Source organism: Oryza brachyantha, chromosome 5, assembly GCF_000231095.2.
Source record: "Oryza brachyantha chromosome 5, ObraRS2, whole genome shotgun sequence".
NCBI lineage: Eukaryota > Viridiplantae > Streptophyta > Magnoliopsida > Poales > Poaceae > Oryza > Oryza brachyantha.
Genome location: NC_023167.2, coordinates 13,927,515 through 13,955,337, shown reverse-complemented (window position 1 = coordinate 13,955,337; position 27,823 = coordinate 13,927,515). Strand labels below are relative to the sequence as shown.

The 27,823-nt window shown below is 41.6% G+C and overlaps 5 protein-coding genes across 5 annotated transcripts; 1 reads left to right on the top strand and 4 right to left on the bottom strand.

The window, feature by feature from the left end:
* Nucleotides 1–1,876: 1,876 nt before the first annotated feature.
* LOC102719585 lies at nt 1,877–2,820 on the top strand. The gene has a single exon (XM_015836937.2). The coding sequence runs from the start codon at nt 2,037–2,039 to the stop codon at nt 2,367–2,369; it is 333 nt and encodes a 110-aa protein (XP_015692423.1). The 5' UTR covers nt 1,877–2,036; the 3' UTR covers nt 2,370–2,820.
* Nucleotides 2,821–8,809: 5,989 nt separating this feature from the next.
* Nucleotides 8,810–10,659, bottom strand: LOC102719296. Its single transcript, XM_015836936.2, has 4 exons — nt 10,584–10,659; nt 9,932–10,053; nt 9,601–9,803; nt 8,810–9,473 (listed from the first exon to the last, which is right to left on the bottom strand). Exons 1-4 carry the CDS (start codon nt 10,657–10,659, stop codon nt 9,020–9,022), a joined length of 855 nt encoding a protein of 284 aa, XP_015692422.2. The 3' UTR covers nt 8,810–9,019.
* Nucleotides 10,660–13,082: 2,423 nt separating this feature from the next.
* Nucleotides 13,083–14,568, bottom strand: LOC102704340 (protein MODIFYING WALL LIGNIN-1-like). The gene is made up of 4 exons (XM_006655294.2): nt 14,390–14,568; nt 14,091–14,277; nt 13,683–13,885; nt 13,083–13,579 (listed from the first exon to the last, which is right to left on the bottom strand). The coding sequence occupies exons 2-4, from the start codon at nt 14,196–14,198 to the stop codon at nt 13,285–13,287; spliced, it is 606 nt and encodes a 201-aa protein (XP_006655357.2). The 5' UTR covers nt 14,199–14,277; nt 14,390–14,568; the 3' UTR covers nt 13,083–13,284.
* A 1,429-nt stretch (nt 14,569–15,997) lies between these two features.
* On the bottom strand, nt 15,998–24,325 carry LOC102704063 (ABC transporter G family member 28-like). Its single transcript, XM_006655293.3, has 13 exons — nt 24,089–24,325; nt 23,915–23,991; nt 22,519–22,791; nt 21,589–21,652; nt 21,343–21,489; nt 21,047–21,081; nt 20,192–20,265; nt 19,234–20,108; nt 18,826–19,122; nt 17,828–18,307; nt 17,574–17,722; nt 16,750–17,039; nt 15,998–16,532 (listed from the first exon to the last, which is right to left on the bottom strand). The coding sequence occupies exons 1-13, from the start codon at nt 24,322–24,324 to the stop codon at nt 16,254–16,256; spliced, it is 3,276 nt and encodes a 1,091-aa protein (XP_006655356.1). The 5' UTR covers nt 24,325; the 3' UTR covers nt 15,998–16,253.
* A 2,686-nt stretch (nt 24,326–27,011) lies between these two features.
* Nucleotides 27,012–27,823, bottom strand: LOC102703782. Its single transcript, XM_006655292.1, has 3 exons — nt 27,692–27,823; nt 27,409–27,590; nt 27,012–27,306 (listed from the first exon to the last, which is right to left on the bottom strand). Exons 1-3 carry the CDS (start codon nt 27,821–27,823, stop codon nt 27,012–27,014), a joined length of 609 nt encoding a protein of 202 aa, XP_006655355.1.

Here is a 27,823-nt window from a genome sequence, read left to right as displayed (position 1 = left end):
GGGAAAGGGTTTTTAGTGGAGCTTTGGGATCTCACCCCAGGTCAATTTAACTTTCTTCTAGCATTGTCGGAGGCGATTTTCTCTTAAACCTTCACATGTTTTAATGTTATGAACTAAACTATCTCAACACATTATTTTACATGCCATATCAGATGTTTAACTGGAAGGGGTTTTCGGATACAAATGAAAAAACGAATTTCACGACTGGCGTGGAAACCGCGAGATGAATCTTTTGAGCCTAATTAGTCCGTCATTAGCGCATGTGGGTTACTGTAGCATTTATGGCTAATCGCGTACTCCCTCCATATTTTTTATACGACGCCGTTGACTTTTAGGTTACGTTTGACCATTTGTCTTATTCAAAAAAATTATATAATTATTAATTATTTTGTTATAATATGATTTATTATTATAGAAACTTTAATTATGCATTATAATTTTGCATATTTAGATATAAATTTTGAATAAGACGAATGGTCAAACGTGATTCTAAAAGTCAAAGGTGTCATACATAAAAATATGGAGGGATTACTAATTAGGCTCAAAAGAATCATCTCACAATTTCTCACATAATTGTATAATTAGTTTTTTATTTTATTTATGTTTAATGCTCTATTTAGGTGTCAAAAGATAAAATTTTTAAGAACTAAACAGCCCCTAAAATATCTGGACTTTATTTCCAATCTATATCGTGTGGGAGATGCTATTTGACCAACGTTATTTGGACGGGGAAGAATAATGTCTAAATAAATATATTTATATTGTTGGAGTGTCAGGTCGGACACGGTGATAGGCTCAATATGTTTAGACTTAGAAATGAGTTTTATGAGGTTATTGCTTGACTTCTTTGTGCGAACGATATATTTGTAAATAAAAAATAATTTATAGATAAAACTTTTATTTTTGTATTTTTAGCGATAAAAAACATCAAAATCAAATCCAAATTTAAAATTTAAAATTTAAAATTTGGCTTATAAACATAAGCATAAGAAGAAATATTAGGACGAGTATCATACGTTCTCTCTGGTTTTACAAAACTCTACCATATGACTGTGTTATCATGTACAATTTTTCCACTCCTTGCTTAATATAAAACCAACACTGTGCTGGACTGGGTTGAAAAATGAACTTTTAGAGTAAACTTAAAATAATATTATTTTTATTTTTTATCTCTCATTGTTTTGTAAAAAGAATTATCGCTTAAATATATTAGATTTTTTTAATATATACCATTTTTGGTCTTTTTTACGTGTATTTATATCTCATCATAATTTGTATAATATAGATATGCCGCGGGGTAGAGAGAAGTAGTACTGCACCCAACACGTGGTACCATGTTCCTACCACGGGTGCCGTATCACCATGCGCGCGATCAGGTGGTTGCACCGTACCGGTCGACCATGGTGATAGGGCAAGCCAGTGGGTGCCGCGTGGTGGTAGCGCAGTACCGTAATGCGGCTCGGTGGGAGCATGCTACCGTCACGATGCCGTATTACTGTGATATGATACATGTATTTCTTTTTTAATTTTGTTCTATATGCTCGTAGAACTGACAAAATATGTATATTTTAAAAAGTTATCCCAATATTATTTTGTTCTTAATAAGAAGTGTTTTGATCATTTGTAGTCATCATCTACTTCTGCTTCGAAGTACAGAGTTGTCTTTTTTATCAACAGGGAGCGAAACAAAACGTACGAATAATTTAAAAATGGGGGTAAAGTGATTAACAACAATTAAAAATGATGTATTTAAAACGGTCTGCATAAGACTAATGACAGGAAATATATCTACCTTTTCGGCCCATTTAGCAAACGGCCCAACTAAACTCATCTAAGTATCTAACCAACAGTTCTTGTTACCCCAGCATGTTCCAGAAATTTTCAGATCCCAACCCGACCTCTCTAGAACGACAACAGAACGAAGTAGCGAACTCTTCCTCCCCCTCGTCCCTCCCTCTAGATCAAACCAGGCGCCGCAATCGAACCGAGAGCCTGCCCGCGTGATCGACTGGTGAAGTCGAGGCGGAGAGTCGACGATGTTCTTCTTCTTCGTGGGGGGCGTGGAGCAGGGCGCCGGGCGGGTGCTGAAGGAGGCGGCGGGGCGGTGCCTCCGCTGCGGCGGCGCGGCGGACCTGGTGGAGACCGACAAGGTGCTCAAGCTCTTCTTCGTCCCCGTCAAGCGGTGGCCGGGGAAGGACCCCGCCTACCTCTGCCGCGAGTGCGGCCTCCTCGCTCCGGGATCCCTCGGCGGCGGCGAGCCGGGGACGGGACCGCCGCTCCTTCTCCGCGACGCGCGGTGCGGCGCGTGCAACCGCGCCGTCGCCGACCCGCAGTTCCGGTTCTGCCCCTTCTGCGGCTCCGCGCTGTGATGTGATGCGGACCTGCGCTGCCGGGCAATATGCGATGGATTTCTCCTTGACTTGTCAGTATTTTGCTCTTGCTTTTATCTACCACTAACCATTTTTTCTGCCTGATTGAGTGTGAATGTGATTGTGTGAGTGTAGATGTAAAATGGAGCTCGTTGTAATATACGAATAGCTATAATATGAAGATTAGCGAACCAAGAGTTAGTTAAATGAAATTAAGTAAAATACTTGTGTCATATCGTGTTTGTGGCATTGCTTGACAAACGTCTGCTCGTGTTTGTGGATCAATTCGTTGTTCGTGTTAGTCATGTCTAGGTAATAGCAATATATTGTACCATTTCATCTATGTATATTGTGTATCGTTGTTTGTATTGTATCGACACGGGATTTCTACGTATGTACTCCCTTTTCCAACTTTTTTAGACCTGGCTAGACTTATAAATGTATTTTTTATATGTGTTTAGATTTATTTGTATTAGTATATAAATGAATCTATACAATTCTATACAATTCTAGAAAATCTTATAACATGGAACAAAGTGAATATTTAACAGTAATTTTCTATTAAAAGATAATAAATAAATAAATGCTTACTTTATGACCGATCACATCCCAGTAATTTCAAAGTTAATAGGTAAAGTTTTAAAAGTTTTGCCACGTCATTGTTCAAAACGAACCGCAGGTAGCACTGAATAAAATTATAAATTTGCACTGAATAAAATTATAAATTTACCATTTTCACTTATGAGATGGCTGTCTCCCGACTCGCCGCCTCCCGCCGCGCCGGCCACTCGACGTGACGGCCGTCCCCCGCCAGACAGAGCCTCCCCTGCACGACGCGTCGGTCGCTCGTTGCCTCAACCCCCGATGGCCGACCCCCGACTCGCCGTCCCCATGCCGCGTCGGCCGACCGCCGCCTCTCCGCTTGACAGTTGGCTTGCTCCCGATGCGCCGCCCGGCCGCCCGTTGCCTCTCTGGCCGTCGGTCGACCCTAACGCGCTGCCCCCAGCCGCGCCTGCTACTGACGGCCGCTAGCTCGCCATGGCTTCGGCCTTTCCCCCCGTAAGCTCCGACGACAACGAAGGAAGGTGAATTGTCCTCACACTGGCACCCATCCGGTCATCGCATCTGTTGGACTCCCCACACGGTGGTCGTCCTCGTTGTCGCTCGTTTCTCCCTGATCTGCCTTCCCCTTTAACCCTAGCCGTCACTATTTCTCGAGTCAGAGTATATTTCCTTTATTTTAAAAAGACATGCTTGTCATCTAAATAAATTCTCATGCTATGGTTTACTTTATGTATATATATGGTTACCTGGAATTGATTATTTTGTGGTGTTAAACTTAACTGAAATTTGAGGGTTCTTGACTCACTCTATTCCCACCAGTATATTAGGTATATTAGATAAGTACTATGTGCATAATTATCAAACTACCTATATTGGATGAGCTCTGTTTCATTCCATTTTTGTGGTGTGTTCTTGCTGTTTAACATAGTGCCCAAGAAAATTAAAGTAAAATCTGAAGGTTCAAATTAATTTTTGCCATTTATGTCTTTGTATCAACCTAGGTATGTTAAAAGTCAGCATCGTCATCGGCTAATTAAAAAGCAGATTAGTGTGAAATGGATGTTAATATAAAGTGGAATCTTTTTTTAAATAGAGAAATAAGTGCATCTAATTATAAATGTAGTTGTTATGTGGTATAAAAAGGAAGTATGGTTTTCTATGCCGATGTAATGTGAATTGAGCTTCTAAAGTTGTTGTTGCTAAAGGAACAATACTCATGATTCTATTACCCATTCCGAGTGTTTTGTATGATCTAATTGTACATCATCTCGTGTTATTTTACTTATATGTGACAGTGAATAACGCCTTGTTCCATCAATCTACCGTGTCTTTTGCATGTTAGTGACCGCTTTCAACTGCTGAAATCGTCTCGGTTGTGCCTGCTTCGGCCAACCTTTCTTTGAAGGTATCTTCTTTCCTTGCCTTCCTTTTCCCTTTTATGTCTGTGCATACATTTTAATATTGTATTTTTATGCTTCTGTGTTGCTTTGAATGTCTACCAGCAATTGAGGTTGCTTCCTCTTTGTGCCTTCTCTTATTAATTTTCATGTATGCATTGAAGTCTTTTTTTTCCATGCAATGATCACTGATGCATATTAATAGGTGTACTCGGCGTCCGAGTATATAAAGGTTGCTGAGCTATTGTTGTATTACAGTTACATGTATTAACATGGAAGGCATTTTTTGCTAAACAATATCAAATTATTATTTGATGGCCGGACATTATTACATTTTCATGTCTAATGGTATTCACTCAAATTGCTATAATTCTTATGCTATACACATTTATATTTTATAATTCACTGACAATCTTTTAATTTTTATAATTTTTATAGATGATTGACAATATTATACAAACAATAATACATTCAAATTTTATAGATCGACTGGTTATGCGTGCATCGCGCTTTGGCTATCACTCTGCGAAGGTAACCCTTTCTTTTTGTCGTTACGCCTGTGTTTACAGAGTTTACTGCTCTTCCACTATATTCCTATGATGTGTTTTATCTCCTAAACTCGATCTATATATAATTAACAAAACTAGTTAACTGCATATTTCAATTAGAGAAAATCTAAAAAATGTCATTGACAAACATCTAAGTCTAAGAAATACCATTGACGAATCTAAGTTCTAAGAAATGCTATCATACAAACAAATTTATCTAAAATGCCATTGCCGTTAGGTTTCTGTCTATTTTTTTGCCGTTAAATACATTGTTCATACTATAGCACTTAACGAAAAAAGTTGACGGAACTTTAACGACGATGGCATTTCTTAGACAAATTTATTTGTATGATGGTATTTTGTAGAACTCACATTCGTCAATGGTATTTTTTAGAATTAATGTTTGTTAATGCCATTTGTTAGATTTTCTCTTTCAATTAGGGCTCCATACATCGGTATTTAATAATTTCATATTTTGCAAGTCGACTAGTTATGAGCACATCGCGTGCGGTCCACTCTAGTTCATTCAATATGGCCTGTGTTACAAAAGTTACAACCATTTACTATAGAGGTTACAAACAAATAGCCACAAATTAGAAATTAATGAACTTATGTAAATAAGAAAACTAAGGCCGCATTCGGCCACCCCCATAAGATAACTAAACCCCTCGTTTTCCGCATGCACCCTTCTTGAACTAGTAAACAGCGTATTTTTTGTGAAAATTTTCTATAGGAAAGTTGTTTTAAAAAATCATATTAATCTATTTTATATTTTTAATAATTAATAATTAATTAATCATGCAGTGATCTATTACTACGTTTTCCGCGTCAGATAACTAACCCTCTCCTACTACCGAACGTGACCTAAGAATCGTGTGGAGTCCTTGTATTCCTCAAACTAGTATAATAGATATCTGAAAACAACAGTTGATCCTAAGTCGATTGAATTATTCTCCTAGCACTAGTAGTGACTGGCATCAAACTAAAGCAAAAGATAATGCTGAAGAATAGCTGAGCTATAGACCAATCATCTCTCTAGATCAAGTCACTACTATGACCATTAAATCCAATCTATGAGGACACTACCACAAGTACCTCTAACATAACACCATCAAGAAGGTCATAACATTTAAAATGTCACCGACACTACATTTTCATCTGGAGAAAGGAGGATTCATGACATTGTCTTCAAGAAGATGTGCGGTGTCCACTGACGCCACCAATATCTCTCCTAAATGTTGACAATGTCTCTATGACCATCTTCGTCGGTATTAAAGGTGACCAAGAGCAAAAAAATGCGGTAGAGGCACTGCCGGTCACAAGTAGCTTTCATGATCAGACTTCATTATACCCATATGTACTCCACCACCCGACGGATCACACACCAGAGGTCACCACCCTCGGTGTTGTATCCACCATCATAACTAGCCTCATTGCCACCAGATCCACGACAACCCTCCGCATCCACCGCCACCACTGCAGGGTCTCTACCCCTCTAGCTCCATGGCAGACGAGGTAGAAGTCATGGGAGTACCTCATCATCCTCATGGATCTCGAACATTGGTGCATACTAAGAGTGCCTGAGACTCTTTAGCTAGAGCCACCATATCACATGGCACCAAGAAGCTTCCCACGCCGTCAGACTCATCGTTGCTGGCATCATGGCTCTCGAAAACCATAACCTTGGTGGTTGAGTTAGATTGGTCCACATCAACAAAATGCTTTGCTTTGTCGTCGTACCCATTGGAGTGCATGGCCAAAGTTGACCAAACTTCTGGCTACGACGGTGGGCGGCAACAAAGAAGTGGTGGAGGGGGTCAAGCACATCCTTTGGGTAGGCGTGACAGGGCAAGTAGGATGGCAGTGCTGCCCACTACTGGAGATTCCCTTCAATTCTCCCCGGTGCCACTGTCCTTGCTTGCTTGACACATGAATTAACTCTGGTAATGATGAGTTGGAGTGGCGGCGAGGCGGGGGAGGAGGGATAAGAGACATTGATGACTAGGGTTGGATCGCCTCCCGGGTCACCCAATCACCCTAGCAGACATTTGTGCATAAACCATTGTGTATGGCAGGGTAGAAAAAAACTTGAACCGTATTGTTCAGATTAGGCCGCTATACGGTATTAGGTGGAACACCAAGTGCTTGGGCAGGTTCAAATTTAAATTGATAATGAGTCGAGCTGAGCTAAGCTTTTAGCTTATTAAGTGAATGGACCATCTCGTGAGCTACTCATTTAGCTCACAAATGGTCACCATATCTTTTTATATTTAGTGTTTGTTAATTGGTATTATCTCTATTTCATATTGTAAGATTTTCTAGCCCCTTCTAGATTATTTTGGATAAATTTGAATTTTAAAAATATACTTATTACGGAACATAGGTAGTAAAAGTTATGGTCGTACGTCATAGGAGAGAACGAAAGGATAGAGGACTGATTTTTTTTTTTTTAAAAGTAGGGGATATATAAGCATGTTACATGACAGACACTCATACGTCCCGTATCACAGCAACTCAGCAACCGGTAGCTAACTATACTATACATGAATATTAGAGATAGCACGTATAGGTCTCGATTCGCTTCTACACCACAGCGATACCGTGATATATGTTCATGGTCTACACCTGCGCATGCCCTTTAATTAGGTGGAAGCTTGGGCAGGTTCAAATTTAAATTGATAATGAGTCGAGCTGAGCTAAGCTTTTAACTTATTAAGTGAATGTACCATCTTGTGAGCTACTCATTTAGCTCGCAAGTCACCATATCTTTTTATATTTAGTGTTTGTTAATTGGTATTATCTCCATTTCATATTGTAAGATTTTCTAGAAAAACCCTTTGTAGGTTGTTTTGGACAAATTTGAATTTAAAAAATATACTTATTATGAAACATAGGTAGTAAAAGTTATGGTCGCATGTCACAGGAGAGAAGGAAAGGATAGATGACTGAGGCTGCGTCCGGCATGGGCCAATAAGTTAACTTATGCCCTGACACGGAAAATATACTAATAGATTAGTACATGATTAATTAATTATTAATTATTAAAAAATATAAAATAGATTAATATGATTTTTTAAAACAACTTTCCCATAAATATTTTTTTACAAAAAATACACGGTCTAGCAATTCGAGAAGCGTGTACGCGAAAAATAAGAGAACTTAGGGGTTGTTTAGATGGGGCTAAACTTTTTAGCCCCATGTCACATTGGATGTTTGGACACTAATTTGAAGTATTAAACATGGACTAATAAAAAAACTAATTTTATAAATAAGTGCTAATCCACAAGACGAATTTTTTAAGCCTAATTAATCTATAATTAGAGCATGTTTACTATAGCATCACATAGGCTAATCATGGATTAATTAGGCTCAATAGATTCGTCTCGCGAATTAGCCCAAGATTATAAATGAGTTTAATTAATAGTATGCGTTTACTATTTATAATAAGTGTCTAAACATTCGATGGACAAAGGGTTAAACTTTAGCCCCTTGTCCCAAACAGCCCCTTAGTTAACTATCTGGTGGTGCTGAACTCGGCCTGAATTTTTTTAAGAGTGAAGTGCACCAGCGGTCCCTAAACTTATGTGCATGTGCCATCTAGGTTTCCGAACTCTTAAAATACATTTTTGGGTCCCCGAACTTGTCCGGGGGTGTCATATAGGTCCAAACCGGCTCCGATCCACTCCATCCGTTGACGTGGCATACCACGGTGGCGCCTACGTGTTGGTGGTGCCATGTGGGTCCAACATGTCAGTATCTCTCTCCTACTTATTCTTTTCTCTCCCTTCTCGTAGGCGCCACCGTGGCATGCCACGTCAGTGGATGGAGTGGGTCGAAGCACGTTTGAATTTATATGACACCCCCGGACAAGTTCGGGGACCCAAAAATGTATTTTGAGAATTCAGAAACCTAGATGACATATGCACATAAGTTTAGAGACCGCTGGTACTATTCACTCTTTTTTTAAAGTAGAGACCTTTTAAAGTAGGGAATATATAAGCATGTTACAAGACAGACACTCATACGTCCCGTATCACAGCAACTCAGCAACCGGTAGCCAACTATACATGAATATTAGAGATAGCACGTATAGGTCTCGATTCGCTTCTACACCAGCGATACCTTGATATATTTTCATGGTCTACACCTGCGCATGCCCTTGAGGATGAGGAGGCAGCTGCTGATACGGCGCGTGCGGTCCGTAGCCTTGAACATAAACAGCAGCAGAAGGGGCAGCCATCTGCTGGCTCGGCGCTTGTCCGTCGACGTCCACTCCTTGCTGCGGCGGGGCAGAAGGAGGAGGAGGAGGCTGCTGCGCAGCGGCCGGCGGGAAGTGGGCCGGGTGTCCCATCGCGATCCCGGCCGGCCCCGGCTGCGCCTCTCCCGGCTTGGGCGCCTGCGCCTCGCCGCTGGGCTTCCTGCGGAGCAGCACGTAGGAGGCGATCCCGAGCGCCGTGGCGGCGAGGGCCAGCACGGCCGCGCCGGCGAAGATGCCGTCCTTGAGGACGTAGCACACCGGCCCGGTGTCCCTCGCTACGTTGGCGTTCCACGCCGCGCCCTCCACGAACAGCACCCAAGCCACCCCCGCCGCTATCCTGCACGTACGTACCAGAGGTCGACGACGAGACCACGTCGGTCGTCGGAGCAACGGCCGGCTTCAGCAAATGAACTAGCTGGGAATACCAGGAGACGTACGATCCGTGCTATTCCACTCTCACTCACCATGAGACGACGCCGCAGACGATGCCAATGACCCGCTTGGTCTCGGACGGGATGGCGCGGGACTTGCAGCAGCCGCAGCAGCCGCCGACGGCTGACGCGGTGATCTGCGCCATCAGCAGGAAGACGGTCGCGCAGATCCCCAGCGCGAACGAGGGGTTCTGCGGGTACAGGCACTCGTAGCCGATCACCAGTACGTCCGAAACCTGCACCAAAATCATGAGTTAGTGATCAATAATTACGCATGTAAGCATCAAGATATATATACCAGAAAAATTTTATCAAGACCATTAGGTGAGCAATATCGAGACAGAGAGATCGGGAGTGTGCTCACAGTGATCTTTGTGCCCTCGGCGGAGAACCCCAGGATGGCGCTCAGCATCCCCAGGGAGCCGATGATCACAGACACGATGATCGCCGTCTTGTCCATTTTTCCCGGCCACCCTTCTCCGTCGTCTTTCGTGCGTTTTTATAGATAGATCGAGCTCAGCTAATACATTCGTTCTAAAATAATATCATTTTTATATTTTTTCCAAAATAAATTTATTTTTTGCAATTATTATTTTTCTCTACTTGGTCCCAAAATAATATTTTTTGAGAAATAATGGCATAAGAGCTTATGGAAGTAAATAACGTGAAGAATAATCATATAGAAATTGATAAAATATAGGACAATATACTTTTTTTCGTTTCTTATTAGTATATATTAGACGGGAGAAAAAAAGTTATATAATTTAAGACGGACTGAGCTCGGCACGCAGTCGTCTCTGACGCAGTTCGATTTGGACACATGCGTACGGTAATTTGTCCATGGATATCCTTCAGGCAAAAAATTGCTTCAGGCACTAACAACAGCTGCGCCTTTGTTTACGTCGACCCTGCCGGCACGGCAACCTGCATGGCTGCATCGATGATTCACTGCGATGTTTCCGTAACGCGTTGGTAATGGCGGATTTTGACATTGTTTTTGGACTTTTTGTGCTTACCACTTCCATGTTCGATCGTCATCTTCTTTAGTATCTCTTGGATTTTCCAAAATTCGATCTTTTGCGTCTCGTACATGCGAGTCAAAGACATGACAGATAGGCCCGTAAACAGGATGAGTCCATTTGTTGTTAGGCTCATACTGGCGATCCAGTGTGTGTGGGCTGCTTATGTGGTACCGGCTCAAATGGGCTACATGGGCTTAGCGGGATAGTAATCTGGTCCACAAGAGAAGAGGAGAAGGCGGTAGGTGGCGCGCTGGTGATCATGATTATTGGTCATGACACCAAGGTGCGATAACAATTTGTCATGGTTCGTGTTGTGACCCAATGTCACAGAACCAAAAAAATGAATATTTCGATGGGAGACAATTTCTCTCGCCTATCCGATATGAGTATGAACTCAAGCGTATAAATGGTCAAATAATGCTCATATAGTGTATTTCTCGGATAATCTATGCTTTTACAGTGATGGTGACGAGCTTTTATAGCCCCCGGATAATCTCGGAAAATTACAAGAATACCTGTTGATCTACACATAGCCTACGAGTATATTTTAGTAATATGAGCAACTATTGGAGCCACATCATCAGTTGTCAATAAGCAACTTGGACTTAGTTTTATGGCTCCTTACTAAGCATGTTGCCCTGTTAATATTGGAAGGTCGAATATTTCAGACACATATGTCACACTCGATTACAAATAGTTCATATTTCTATATGACTGATGGTGGAGGTTGAATACTCCGAATATGCTATTTGTGTTTCGATAGGACCAAGATAATCCTGTACCAACAGTTTTATTCGGGAAATATCGAGAATTCAAAATTTGTGAAAAAATCAGGAAAAAATTCATGGTTATATCTATATAATCATGACACATCACATGGTTTTCACACTAAAGTTACGATTATCGATACTGTGAAAACTGCTGTGATTAACGTCTCAGATGTCGTGATTATCGTCACTTCCAAAGAAGCTGATTATCACATGATAATCGCATAATATCATGCAGTTTGACCATCTGAACCGTGATGGTACGATTCAAATTTTTATTCAAATTTATGTGGTTTTTCTGCAATTATGACCCTATCGTCGGCCCCTGATTTTGGCAAACAAAAAGATAAGTGAAACCCTAGACGATATGTGACAAGGACGTTGGACATCCCCGATGAATCGCATTGCTTTACCGTTGATTTGTTTCTAAGTCAGCATCTTTTTGTAAGATCATATGTATGATTAATATTTTCTGATGAACAATTGGCTTGCGATTTGGTTTATAAATTGAATTTGGTTTGGAAACAATTAAGGTGTTGGTGCGAGTGTGTGTGATTAATGTGGGTCAGGTTACGATATCTGTGCCCGAAAATGGTTGGTTTATTTCTGTGTGTACAGGTGACTTGGAGGTCAGTATCGGTCAACGACGGCGGGATTATGACTAGGCATAGAGAAAAGCTGAGGTCCAGATGATCGAGAATGTCGGGTGACGATATTAAATACAAGGTGACATACGGTGAAGAAACATCGTATGGGGATGTATGTGTAACGGAATTCACATACTGTGTGTGAAAGCATCTGGAGAAATTAGGAAGAAATTTAGAGATAAACGGATGAAGGAATAAGAAAAAAAATGTGCTACAGTGCACGCTATACGAGTCGGACTCTGCGTCCGTGTTGGAGCGTTCAGCCGTACGTGCAAATTCGTGACATGCTGTTTTTTGATTTGGCAACAGCTACGTTCGTCCGAGCTTTGGAGATAGAAAGAAGGAGATTCAATTTTGGTAAATTGAATTACTTTAGAAATTAGAGAGATTGAGTATAATGAGTCCTATTTTTAACTAAAGATAGATTTTTTTTTATATAAATAGGTACTGAGGGGTATGTCTTCGGTGTGCTTTTTGTGAGAATTAGTTGTTGATTCTAGATCGACGATTTTGATAGAAGTGCTGTTGGTGCACTTTGTAAAATACCAGTTGATGCAATAAAGTCAAGATCATTCGATCTACGTTTTCGGCTTTTTTCTACTGGTGATTTTTTAATTGCGACGATTTGATCGACGTCATAGTAGTGGCGCGATCCAATGATCTGATCGGCGGCACATGAGCGGCGCGATTAAGGTAGCGGTAGCACAGGAGCGACACGATTAAGGTAGCAAGCCTTCGTCAATTTCTTCGACAGAGGTAATCATTTATTCCACGAAAGATTTTTTGGTTTTGTTTTTCCCTACCATTCACCCCCCTCTGGTAGGTTTGTTTGATCTTGTTCGATCCTACACTTTTCACTTATGTTTATACTTATAAGTAAAAATAAAAATTTTAAAATTAAACTTAGAGTTGATTTTGTGGTGTTTTTTTAAACGTTGTTAAATTTTTCATTCTTTTAGATTGCTGAGAGCAAGTGTATAAAAATTTACCTATAAATTATTTTTTAATAGGTAATGAGTCTTGCTTATGCTTAATATTAGTAAAACAATGACACCCAGAGATGTAAATGGAGGATTTTTTTTTGTCATCCTTAAGTTATTTTGAGGTACTAGTGTAAAATCTTAGCCTTCGTAGGTACCTAAATTTTACACTAGTAGTTGTAAAATTTATCTTTAAATGATGATACTAAAACTAAGCACAATTATTTGAAATGTTTGCTAAAATTAGTGCACATGTCTGGCTCGAGGTTTAAAATTCATTTTCACGAGCATGTTTCGTCTTCTACCACGCGGTCGGTCCATGTGAAGGAGGCGGCGGCGGGAAATGGGGGTTGCCCATCGCGATCCCGGCCAATGGTGGCTGCTCCGCCGGCTTGCCCCCCGGCGCCTCGCCGGCCTGCCTGCGAAGCATGACGTAGGACGCGATCCCAAACGCCGTGGCAACGAGGGCCAGCACCGCCGCGCCAGCAAAGATGCCGTCCTTGAGGACGTAGCAGTCCGGCCAGGTGGCCCGCGACCCGTCGCCGTTCCCCGTCGCGCCCACCACGAACAGCACCCACGCGAAGCCCGCCGCTATCCTGAAATACAGCCGCTTCCACGCGCGACCGCGATCAGCTTGAGCTGCATGAACTGGCGTACGGTATGATCGAGATCGGCAGCGACGACGAGTCGACGACTAACCATGACACGACGGCGCAGACGACGCCGATGATCCGCTTGGTCTCCGACGGGATGGAGCGGGACTTGCAGCAGCCGCAGCAGCCACCGATGGCCGACACGGCGATCTGCGCCATCAGCAGGAAGACAGCCCCGCTGATCGCCAGCGCGTTCGCAGCGTTCTGCGGGTACAGGCACTCGTCGCCGACCACCCGTATATCAGAAATCTGCAAGAACACCATTCACCCCGTCCGTCATGCATGCTCGCTGATTCTGATCTACTGCAAATTCATACACTGCTCACAGATAGTGCAACAACTTATAATTCGTTGCATTTTTTTTTTCTGTTGTAATAAATAGGAATCCTTGTACTTGTGCAAGCTCATTGCAGAGATTGCATATCAGGAAGAGATATATCGCCAATGCGCTTACAGTGATCTTTGTGCCCTCGGCGGAGAAACCCAGGATGGCGCTCAGCAACCCCAGGGAGCCGACCACCGTGGAGACGATGATCACCTTCTTGTCCATTTTTCCGGCCATCGCTTCTCCCAGGTCTTCCCATGTCTTGCTGCGTGCCTGCCTTTATACGCAGCGAAATGATCTGCCACATGTACTGCGGCTGTCACCAGATTTACGTACGCCGATTAGACTGAGAAAAAGCTGGTAGAGAAACAGGCGTGATTAGGCAAAGTTGGAAGGGGTTATCGACAGCTGCCGGCGCCTTCGTTTACATCGTGCTGCCGGCACGTTAACTGCATCGACAAATCAGAATGCTGCCGCGTGCTGACAAACGGTAGTGTCTCGTGTTCTTCCCCGAGGGAACGATGACAGGGCAGACAGGCGACTCGCAGACCACTCGGTTTCTGCATCCGAGGAACATTATCCCGGACGGCTCAAATCGAATAATTTCATCACGTTATTGGCCAGACCGTGGCGTTGAAAATGGCTATACATACAATTGAAAACTTACGATCGTTAGCAGCGAGGCGGTACCAACGGGAGGTGCACCGAACACTAAGGCATGCATCATCTTTTTTTAGCAAAAAATAATTTTTTAACATTAAATTTGAAATTATTTTTTGAGTTTTTTTATCAAAATTTATTTTTCAGTCTTGTCTTTTAGATCGTTAAAAATACATATATAAAAATTTTATTTATAAATTATTTTACATTTGTAAATATTACGTTTGTTTTAAAAAAAATCCAAACAATCTGAGAGTAATAGTTCCTCCGAAACTGTTCACTGCGCAAGTGCGCCATGCCCTTTACACCGACTCAGCGTGGTCATGGGCCATCAGCAGCGGGCCTGTAAGGGGGGTGTGTTTGGTTTCTTGATTGAATTTTTTTCCATCCTTGATCAGGGAGGTATCACTTTTTCTACGTAAAATTTGATACCTTCTAGTACCTAAGATATTAAGAGATACCAAATTATATATATATAACAGTGATAGCTTCTCAAAAATAGTAAAATTGCTCTTCTTGATTAGGTTGAGCCTGGCCCGTATCACTGCACCTGGGCAACCCTATCCTGGTTCATATGTGTTTTGCTGTTGTTTTTGGTTACACGCCTTTGTATGGCCAGGCTAGCTAAAAACGATGTTATGTTTGGTAGCTAGCTTGCACTTGAATAAAAAAAAAAGGGTTTAGAGACCACACAACACATACACATCCATTTTCCACAATCGCGCCAGCCAGGCCCGCCAGAAACGAAAACCAAGTCCGTTTCCACGCAGCCAGGCGCGTTCTCCCTTTTCGCATCGATCAAACTTGGCTCACGAGCTTTCCCATGAGCCTGGCCGAGGCTGCGTGCAACTAACCAAACGCATCCTAAAGTAAGCAGTTTTTTAATTAGTATACGGGTGGATGTTCTCCATCTGTTGTTTGTATATCATCTAAATAAGTATAAAAAAAATTTAGTAAGATAGATAAATATGAGTTATATCACTCCACAAACATACAAGTTTAAATTTAACTTCTACAAGTTATAGCAAAAATAACAAAAACAAATATAAATATGCGTATACTTGGATTCAGTTTTATTTTTTGTTTTTTTTTGCAACAACTTGTAAAAGTTGAATTTAAACTTACATATGTTTATGGAGTGATATAACTCATATTAGTCTATCTTATCAAATTTTTTTCATATTTTTAATAACTATTTATATAGCATGCAAACACACGGGTGGATGTAACTGTTTCCCGGCCTGTAAACTGTAATCGCTGCCACTACCATCAACAAACAAAGGAAGCAACAGTAAACAGCACTCAAGAGTCAAGACGACACCAGTGTAATACTACCCTTGTGTCGGTAGTATTTTTCCTCAAACAAAATGCTGACACAACAGTAAGTTAGTACGTCAAGAAAATGCCGATCGACACAAGCACAGCCTTAATTACTAGAGTGGAAGTTACAAGTTAGTACAAAAGGAACCAATATTCTCTCTCTCTTTTTTTCTCGTTAACTCAACACAACAAATAAACACCTGTGATACGTATACAAGTATACATTGGATCGATGGGCATCCTAATTGATCCATCTATACATATGCATATTCTTAATTTTGATCTAGGAGTTAATTAGTACAGTACTCAGTGTCAGTGCTTCTGGAAGATGACCATGCAGAAGAAGGCGACGCAGCGGAAGAGCACCCCGTTGGCGGCGAGGACGACGATGCACAGGATCCTGTCGTTGATGTCGTACCCGTTCTTGATCAGCGACCCGCACCGCGTGATCAGCCACACGCCCGAGTACCGCTGCGCGTTCGCGATCACGAACCCTTCCAGCGCCCACTTCGTGTAGCACAGGTTCGCGAAGAAGGTGTCCTTCTGCTGCGTCGCTATCAGCGTCAGCACCACCGGGAGCAGCGCTGACCACTGCACCCACAACCATATCCACCCATCCATTCGTTCATCAAACCACATGAGGAGTAATTGTAAACCAAAAATAATTTATAAATAATAGAGTTAGAAAATAAGCTATACGAAAAAAAACTTAAAATCAACTTTAAATGTTAGCTTATAAATATAAACAGAAACGAAGAGATGAAAGTGCGGGTACAATGATATGATAGGATAGGACAGAGGAGCTCACCAGCTGCGCAGATCCTGGCTGGAAGAAGATGGCGAATGTGTAGCCGATTCCTGTCACGCAGTAGACCAGCGCCACGAGAACGACGTAGTTCTCCCAGATCGAAGACCTCGGGTTGTTGAAGAAGTAGAACATGGACAGGTAGACCATGGGCTTGACGATCGTGTTGAAGTGGTCTATCGTGTCTTTGGACATGAAGTATGCTAGCGAGCTCATTCCGGATGCTCTCTCCCTCCAGTAGTGAATCTTCTCCAGCGAGAACGATCTCAGTGCTCCAATTTTGCACAACAAAGCTGCACAGCCGACACTGGCTTAATTAGTTTCTTCATAACTTGCACGCCTTTTCTTTCTTTTAGCTAGCTATCAAATTTGCAAAAACCGTAGATATTTCTCATGTTATACGAACAGGGAAATTTTACCACCCTTCGAAAAGTAAACTGAGATATCATATTTTTATTTTTGAACCAATTCTACTATGAACAATTTTATTATATTTGAGAAAATATTTAGAGGTATTATATTTTCTAGTGTAAAACTTAGTTTTTTTATCTTGAGGTGCTAAAATTTTAAATGTAAATTTTGGTATTTAGAGATATTTTCTCAACGATGGTAAAATTGTTCTTTTGCTATTCTTAAGAAAGGACCGGAAATCATTATACTTTCTAGTGTAAAATTTGGTAACTTAAATTACTTTGTTTACCAAAATTTTAAGGATAAATTTGGTTACCTATAGATACTCTATCAAGGATGGTAAAATTACCATTTTCTTAAAGTACTAAAATTGTTAGCATAAGTTTTCTACGAATAATCAAGATAGAGAAACTTACATACGGCAATGACAGTGTATGTGTAACCGAGTGCCCCAAACGTCTCATCGCTCACTTTAGCTAAGGTCCCGAGACAGATACCAGCAAGCCCCAGTATTAGATAGTCAACTCCTTGTATTCTAGCTTCACGGAGCCTCTGCTTGCCACATCTGAACAAAACGAAAACAAAGATGTGAATACATGCTTCAAGAACGGAATACCATGGGAGCTCATTTCAGAAAAAATCCTATACAGTGTCAGCAAGAGCATTTTACCTCCCCAGGTAGTACTTGTACTGCCTGAGGATGCCAGGAGTGCATCGATTCGACAGATTTTCAGAGGATTTGTTGTAGTCATACTCATCCTTCTTCTGCCCGACAATGTCCCTGACATTGCCCCACACTTCGCCGGCGATGGACTGGCCGGAGTCGCCGCCGCCGGGGGCATGGTCGCCGCCTCCCCTGAACGACGATTCTGTATCGGAGCCGCTCTGCAGCATGTCCCGTGGAACCTCGTACCCATTGTGCAGCATCCATCGCAGGGGGAGGTCCTTGGCGTTAACCGCGACGTTTGAGTTTGGCTTCACGATCCCCTCCAGGATGTCGATGTAGTAGTCCGGAGGGTTCACGCGGTCAGGGACAACGATCCCCAGTCCTGTGAAGTATTCTTCCACTTTCTTCACAGGTCCATGGTAAACCGTCAGACCACCCTTTGCGAGAAGTATCAGATCATCGAACATCTTATACAACGTATAGCTGCAGATAAACCCAGTTGATCAGTCGATTAAAGTGCATTAGTGTAAAGCTAGGGGATGATTACGACATATTTGTAAACGAAAAATAGTCTATGAATAAAAGTTTATATACATATTCTTAGTAATCTACTCTCTCTGTCTCTAGTTATTTGACGTCATTGATTTTTTATACATGTTTGACTATTCGTCTTATTTAAAAAAACATAATTATTAATTATTTTTATATCATTTTATTTATTGTAAAATGTACTTTTATGCATATATATAGCTTTACATATTTAATTTTTTTTGAATAAGATGAATAGTCAAACATGTATAAAAGACGTCAAACATTTAGGAACGGGGGAGTAAAAGCCAAGACTGGAAAATAATCTTTGGTAAAAAAACAATCCTAAAATCAACTCTAAATTTAAGTTTAAAAATTTAAATTTTGGTTTATAAGCATAAGCAGAAAAAAAGATGAGGATATAGGTTTTCATATAAATTGTGGAGAAAATTAAGCTTGAATCTGCAAACAACCTGGGCTGATGAACCACCATGGAGATGTTGACACCTTCAAGAGCTTCCCGGCGTAGTGCACGAAGCAGTAGCAGGGACGAGGCACTGTCCAAACCAGATGTTGGCTCATCTAGAATCAGCACCGAGGGTTCCATGACCATTTCTAGCCCAACATTTACTCGTTTACGCTGGCCACCAGAGATGCCGCGCTGTTCGACGGTCCCAACCAAAGAATCACGAACTGCTTGCAGTCCCAAAGCCTCGATGACTCTTTCCACAACAAGGACCTTGTCAGCTTTCGACATGTCAGCAGAAAGCCTGGAACACAACAAAGAAATGCGCAAGACATTCAGTCTAAGCTCAGCTTAATTAGCAAGTCACTAGTGAAATCATAGGATCTGTTGGCACTGGAGATATATATACAGATACCTGCATCGTGCGTTAAACCAGAGATTCTCCTGAACAGTCAAGTTCCCATGGACAATGTCATCTTGTGGGACAAAGCCGATGATTTTCTTGTATGCACGGATGGGTTCCATTTTGCCATTTATGAGTATCATACCTGTCGTCTCGCACCCAGTTGCCTTGCCGGCGATTGCACTCAAGAACGTGGTCTTTCCTGCGCCGGATGGACCCATCACAGCAGCTACCCGACCAGGCATAAGCTTTCCAGTCACAGACCGCAACAGTTTCTTCTTGCTCCCCTTCAAGGTCAGGGTAAGGTCTTTGAAAGCAATCTCGATTCTAGGCCTCGTCTTGACATCCTCGTCGGTGGCCATGGATATCAAGCCTGAGAAGGTCAGGTTCTTGTTCTGCTGCTCCATCGCCTTCTCCTTCTCGATCTGCCCATACGCGTACTTGAAGATCTGGCTCTGGGTGTGAGCATGCCTCCCTTTGGTTTTCTTCTTCTCTCCTATCTCCACGTTGAACCCTTCTCCCTTCTCTGGATTCTCTTCGAGCGATCGCATCATGTCAGTGAGATTGCTCTTCTTCTCTCCTGGAGGTTCTCTCGATGCACCGGCACCGGCATCGGTTTCAGCCGCTGCCGCCGCTGCGCCCTTGGACGCAGGATCGTGCGTCTTGAGCGTCTTCTTGCGCGAGAATGTGCGGGACAGCGATGACTGCAGGCCGGCGGCGTGCTTCTTGGCGACGTCTTTAGCCGACTTCCACCTCTCGCGAGCAATGAAGGTCTCTTTCGCGTGTCTTGCGGCGGCCTCCCGAGATTTCGCTTGCTTCTTCTCTCGGTTGGTCAGGAGTTGCCCTGAGAAGTTGTAGATGATCAGCAGCACTAAGCTCAGGGCACCCTGCAGGATCGTAGAAGAGCAGAGTAAGGTCGGATTCATAGATTAGAAGGATCATACTGAGTTCCACTAAAACTGTACTTTACCACAAGCAGTGCACCAAATATTGTGATGTCCTGATTTGCAGAGTTTGGTTTACAACTGCCCTTGTGGAAGCATTCTGCGGTTAAAGAAAATAAAGCAGCCACTCTCAGACGTTGGCAATTTTGAGAAACAGAACTGTATGTAGTTTACATGAAGACACACATTCTAACAAATTCGTTTATGTATTAGAATAGAGCATCCTTTTACACTCTCGAGAAGGTATTTTTATAGAAGCAATTTTACAGTTATTGAGTACATACTGGAAGGTACTAAAATTTTAATGTAAAATTTGGTACCTCTAGTATCTAGGTACCAAGAGATACTAAAATTTTACACTGACTTTTTGATACCATCTTTTTAAAGACGGTAAAATTGCTCATTTTGTAGATAATTTTTAGTGTAAAAATTTAATGCCTATTTATGTATCCAATGGTACCAAATTTTGGTACCTCTAAATACATTTCCAAGGATTATAAAAATATGTCCTAAGAAACCAGTTTCTCCGACTTACTTTCCTATCACTTTGGGTTACATCTTAGATGTAGGCCCGTCAATCCACACACATACATTGCCACATGGTTAAAGTAAAGAAGTAGTCATTGAGTGTGGAAGGTATATAGGCCGTGTTGGGCTTGAAGAGGGTAAGTTAACTTATCTCTGGCACGAAAAACGTAGTAATAGATTAGTACATGATTAATTAATTATTAAAATATATAAAATAGATTAATATGATTTTTAAAACAACTTTCCTATATAATTTTTTTTTAAAAAATACATCATTTAGCAATTTGGGAAGCGTGCGCGCGGAAAACGAGGGGATCAGTTATCTTGTTGGGGGCAAACGAACGGGGCCTTACTGGTTTGGGAAGTTGATCCCTTCCTGCAATAGAAACTGCAAAGGTGCAACATAAATCTGTTAGTATTTGGCAAGGACACAAAATTTAAAGCCTCCTGTCAAATGTTACTAGCATATTCAGTAGCATGAGAATTAATCATTCTATACGACTTGCGAGGTTGATCAGATATTAGAATTGAAGCATTTTGTTATATATATATATATATATATATATATATATATATATATATATATATATATATATATATATATATATATATATATAAAAGAATTGAAGCATTTGTTAGATAGGATTACCCACTACTACAAGAGAGTTTCTTTGTAGTGCTTGGACAGTAGAAGCCGGCTGGACAGAAAACATCGTCAGTGCTCACAACATCTGCCCATCTATCAGCACCACCACAAGTATGATTCGGTTTCCCAGGAGGTGGCTGATAGTTGTATCTGCACCATGTATTTAGTATTGGCAAATTAAGCAATCGAGTCTGTTCCCAATTACTGGAGAGACTGGAGGGAAATGGATGTATGCAGCTAGCAACTTACGGATCACAGACTCCAGTTGTTTTGTTTAAGGTGGATTCTGGACAGTATGCTCCCAAAGGGCATGCTGCACACATAGTGGAAGCAGACAATTAATTAATCAGAATGCTTGTATACTACAAGAAGTAAATCTTGAAAGTCTCTACTCTTGAAAATAACAACCTCTACATTTATTGTGGAATAGACTTAATAGTAATTAGTAAGGGCTTCTTTTACCGTTCTTAGAAAAGTGCTTTGAGATACCAAAAAATTTAGTATAAAATTTTGATACCTTAAGATACATTATATCTCAAGATATTAAACATTTAGAGCAATTTTATGGTCCTTAAAAAGGTATCAGGAGATACCATTTTTTCTATATAAATTTTAGTACCTTTTGGTACCTTAGGTACTGTGAGGTATCAAATTTTATACTAAGAGTCCCGTTGAATTACGGGAATGAAAAAACGGAGGAATAGTAAAAACATAGAATTCTGACAAGAATATAAGTGTAAAACAGAGGATTGCAAAACACAAGAAAAATATAAGAATGGCCGTTTGATTGGACCACAAGTAAAACACATGAATTTGAGGAGAGATAAAGATTCAAAGGATTTTTTTTCCATGAGGTTCTACCTCTTATTAAATTTTCTCCAAAACTTGTATGGGAAGAGACATTCCATAGAAATTTTAGGATTTCATAGGGTTAATTCTTTTGATTCAAAGGGCTTTATTAGAAAAATTCTTATTGGAATAAAATCTTCTAAAATTCCTATAAATTTCCTTGGAATCAAATGGGCCTAAATTTTGATACTTCGTCGTATCTTCTCAAGGACCGTAAAATTACTTAAACTTTTATACTAAGAAGAGAAATATGGTATCTTGAGATATTTTTCAAGAATAAAAAAGAACTCGATTAGTAAATGAACGAAGGTTGAGTAAATTCTTGCGTACGTATCATGCAAGTGAGGCCATGAGGGCAAAAGAATCCAGCGCAGCAGCCCTGGCAATTAAGTGTTCTGGAAGGGAAGTTAACGGCATCCTGCATGTCGACCTTCTGGTCGCTGCCTGCACTGCATGCCCACCCAGCCTCACAGCCATCCATCCACGATGTGAGGTTGCAGTTCTTGTTGGGCCTCACGTAGTTCTTTCTCCCATTGCTGTCCAGGAAGCTCTCGAAGTAGAACTTCATCTCAGCGGCCGTGCACACACGCTGCGGTAGGTCTCCTGTTGATTGAAATTAGCATGGAGGATTAGTTTGTACTGTGCAGGAGAGAGAGAGTTAATCAAGAAATGAGAGGCATATCAATGCTTGCTTCAGCAGCTAAGGTGATTGATTAGAAACTTTTTACCATTCTTGAAAAAAAGTTTATCAATGTATTATATTTTTTAATGTAAAAGTTTAGAGTTTACTCCAATCCTTTTTTTTACACTGTAAAGTACCAGTACCTTAAGGTACTAATATACTCACTCGTGTTATCCACAATACGATCAAGCTGGTATCTCAATGTTCAATGCAATCGTGACCGTTCGATCTATCATCACCAATAGATCACCAATAGTCGGAAGTTTAGTACCAACTTGATCGTGAGGTGGATAGCAAGAGTGAGGATTTTAGTACCTCGCGATACTAGTACCTCGCAATACAAAAGGAAGGATGAGAGTGAAGCTCAAAAGTTTAATACCTTAAGATATAGGGCTTCTTTACCATCTTTAAAAAAATACCTCAAGGTACCACACTTTTTAGTGTAAAATGTGTGGTACCTTGAGATACCAAAAATTTATACTAAAATTCTTGATACCTTGAGATACTTTTTAAGGATGGTAAAAAAGCCCTAAGATATATTATTTTTTGAGGTACTAACATTTTTGTTACCTCAAGTTATATTTCAAGTTATATTTCAAGTACGATAAAAAAACCCGATTGATTATGTTTGCTTGGCACCCAAGGTGAAATAATCTTTTTTTTTGTCGAAAGAAAGGTGAAATACTCTTATACACACTAATTGGATATATACTCTTATACTCATGTTAGGACATAGACGTCGATTACCATGTAAGATCATAGAGGGACTACATGTAAAAGAACACATGTAACTAAAAACTTTATGTGCTCCCAAATTTAATAATTTTGAAATTAATACATATGAAATTGTGTATGTATTGGACTCTCATTTAGCAAGTCATTAACATGAAATCATGTTTCAAATATGAACCGCGCTATATATCTCAAAAAATAGAAACAGTATAATAATAACCTGTGCAATGCACATGTTGGCAATTAGTTATATATAATATAATTAAGCAAGCAAGAGGAAATGATTGGAAATGGAAAGAGGAATGCATGTACCGTCGGTGGCCTGCATGCAGTTGGAGAGGAAGGCGGGATCAGAGGAGAAATTGAAGGCGGTGTTCCACTCGTCGTCTCTGTAATGTAATCACCCGGAGAGATGCTGAAGGGAATTTTGCTGAAGAACAAATTGGAACGGACCGCACATGCATGGACTGGACCGGACCGACTTACGTATCCTTGATGCAGTAATGGAGCTCCTTGCCCACCTGCTGAGCAAACGCGTCCGTGAGGGACTTGAGGCGTTGGTTCATGACTCCGGTGACGAGGGGGCTCCCGGCGGCGAGGGAGGCGACATCGCCGTTGCCCTCGTCGGCGAGGGAGCGGCGCCGGCGCACATCTATGGCCGCGGCGGGGGCGAGAAACATCAAGAGGAGGAGGAGGAGGAGGACGAGCGTGCGCGCCACCATGCTCATGGTGGTGGGGGTAGGGACGACGACGCACGTCGACCACGACGACGACGACGACGACGACGATCACGCACGGAGATGGCGACGCCGATGACGACCATGGAGGAGGACGACGAGGAGGAGGAGGCTGCACTGCTGGTGCAGGTGCAGGAGCAGGGGGTGACCCATGTCGTCGGAGCGAGGAAGACGGGGTTGCGGGGTCCCGCGCCGTGGCGGGCGTACGTATGTGTGGCTGTGGGTCTGGAGACACTTGCGCGGACGCAAACGCAAACCAGTGGGCACGTCCGCACGTGCCTTGCGCCCGGGGGCACGTGCCTTCATCCGCACAATAAAGGGCCGACCCCTTTGCATGTTAGTGTACGGTTTGGGATATGATGTCAGCTTCATGGATTTCTAATTTTAGCACGTTAAGCTATGAACTCTTATATATAGCATGGCTCACCGATTTCTATATATAGCACGTCCAGCTTATAAAATTATATGTAATAACTATGACGGTGGCTCACACATACTGCACGCCTGCGCGGTTGTAGTGGTGACAGTGTATATCCTTTCACATTTTATTGTGAGAAGTTTTAAAATGGTAATATGATTTTAAACTTTAATCTAACTTGAGAAAACTTATATGCCTGATAATCTTATTTTATATAGTAATTAATGTCCATAAAACAAACATGGCGGATTAGTGAACTATACGATATATTTGTTTATCTTATTCCATGCATTTTTACCTTTAGACTATTCTAGTGTATTCTCAATGTCTCTAGTAATAATTTTTGAGCATTTTTATAGTAATTGAGAAGATAAAATGAGGTACCACTTTTTTCTATATAAATTTTGGTATCTGTTGGTACCTTAGATACTAGAAGATACCAAATTTTACATTAAAATTTTAATACCTCTTGGTACACTTTCAAATACTGTAAAATTGTTCTATTTTTATATATACTGAAGATGTCATATTATACCATATATTCGTAATAGATTACAACCATGTTCAAATATACAAATTCGTAATATAAAATTGCTCTAAGTTTTTTATTTTTGTTCTAAATTTTAATAATTTTAATTTATTTCTACTTGACTCTATTTTTATATTTTCAATTAATGTGAGAATTCTAGGCTATAAGAGCAAATAGGATGGCTCCTTTTTATTACTTCATTAATACTAATACAAGTAACAACCTCGTTCATTATGGGAGGGTCATATAATTAAGGGAATTGCTACAAATCGGTGTACCGTCCGTACGGCATCGCCAGGAACAAATTAAGCAGATGGTGTGCCGTGGTGTCCTTCGGCAAGACCATTGCCTTCTTAGCATGACAAACAATTTGATTAGACAAGTATGCAGCTAGCATTATGTGATTACATTTTAGTTTTGGTTTTATTTTTTTCTTTATAAGTTAAATTGAAAATATTATAATACGGTGTCCCGACTTAACGGTACCACAGTTTCTCATTACTAGTAACTTCTTAATTCATTACATGTGTTGATTTTTTTCCATTTATTAGAATTTAGATATTTTAAGATATCATTTATATTACCGTTCAATCGAAGAGTGACGGGATGCTTGTGGCGGTTACAACGTTCGACCTCGCTGTGGCACTGTAGCAATATTCTGGCTATGACGTCACTGCCGACCGCCAGAGAAGAGAGCCTCAATGTGGCTAGGGCTGGGGGCGCCGTAGCCGCCCTTGTGGGCGAGCGAGGTGAGGCGGTTTATGAGTACATGCAAAAATTTTACAGTACTTGAGGTATTGAGGGTTACTAAACTTTTAGCACTTTTGCTGTTGATCAAACGTTTGATTTTTTGTTCTTCTGTCAAACACGCACCTAATGTATGAGGAGCTGGCGGAAGAGCATGTATGGGTCTTTTGACTTGCATGCATGCTTTCAGATTATCATCCAATGATAGTGACTGGATTTGATTGATTGAATTAAAATTTTCAAACATTTGATCACTAGGTGGACCCAACTTTTAGTATATTCTAATACTTAAGGTACCAAGAGAGACTAAATTTTACATTAAAATTTTAGTACTTCCTGCCTTCCTGATACCTTCTTTAAGCCCAGTCTCAACGCATAGTTTCATGACACAATTACCAAGACGGTAAACTAGGTAACCAAGTCAGATGAGTTTCATGGGGATGAAACTCCCCTCTCATCTCATGAAACTCCCTCGTTCAATAACTCTGTCAAGTCAGCAATTTTGCTAACGTGTGATACTATATTTAATGTGCATGACACCCCCATAAAATACGTATTGAAATAGACCTAAGTACTGTAAAATTTCTCATGACACTAAATACAAACGTTGACATAACACTCTTATTTGCGTCCTTAATATAATACGGTCAATACTTCTTAAACTAAGAAAGTCCTGTATCAACCCGTGATCAGCGGTCAGTCCAAGGTCAAGTCCACTCACACGATTCACTGCAACAATAATGCATGAATCTGGAAAAAAGATCTTCACGTTCTAAGTTTACTCTTCAAATTTTTGGTGCATATATATATCTTTCTTGAACAGATAAATGACAGGTATACAGGCAGTATTAAATCAAGAAATAAAGCAAAACACAAAGTTACAGACTTCACCGTCGACTGGATATATATAGGAGTATTATCAACACCTGCCCACTGATACGATCGTGGATCGATCACATACGGACGGCATCCACTGTGCTATGGCGCCGGTTGACCGCCGCTTCCCTGAGCCGCCGCCGCGGGATGAGGAGGCCTCGGTGGGTACCCGGGAACAGCGCCCATCGGGATCCCGACCGGCGTAGGCTCGCCTCTCCTCGCCGCCGCGCCGTCGTCGGGCTGCCCGAGGAGAAGGATGAAGGAGGTGATCCCGAGCGCCGTGGCAATCAGTGCCAGCACGCCGGCGCCGGCGAAGAAGCCGTCCCTGACGATGAAGCACTGCGACGCCACGACCCCGGCGTCCAGGAACATCACGAACGCGATCAGCGTCGCTTTCCTGCACCGTACCACGCAAGCATATATACGTTGATGCCATGGCGACGTGAGAGATCACCGGAGCTAGCTACGTCATCATGCTAGGTGACGACTGACGACTCACCATGAGAGGACGGCGCAGACGATGGCGACGATCCGCTTGGTCTCGGACGGGATGGCGCGAGACTTGCAGCAGCCGCAGCAGCCGCCGACGGCCGTCACGGTGACCTGCGCCATCAGCAGGAAGATGGCCGCGCATACCCCGAGCCCGAGCGCCGATGAGTTCGTAGACGAGTACAGGCAACTCTGCAGTTAAAAAAAAAAAAGAGCGCCACAAATTATACACGAGAAAAATCGAAAGATGAGGCTGATCAGCTGATGAGCTGACGAAATGAGCAGCTAATTACAGTGAGCTTATTGCTCTCGGCGGCGAACCCCAGGATGGCGCTCAGCAACCCCAGCGACCCGACGACGGCGGACACGATGATCACCGTCTTGTCTATTTTGATTGCAACTACGGCCGTCGCATCTTGCCCCAT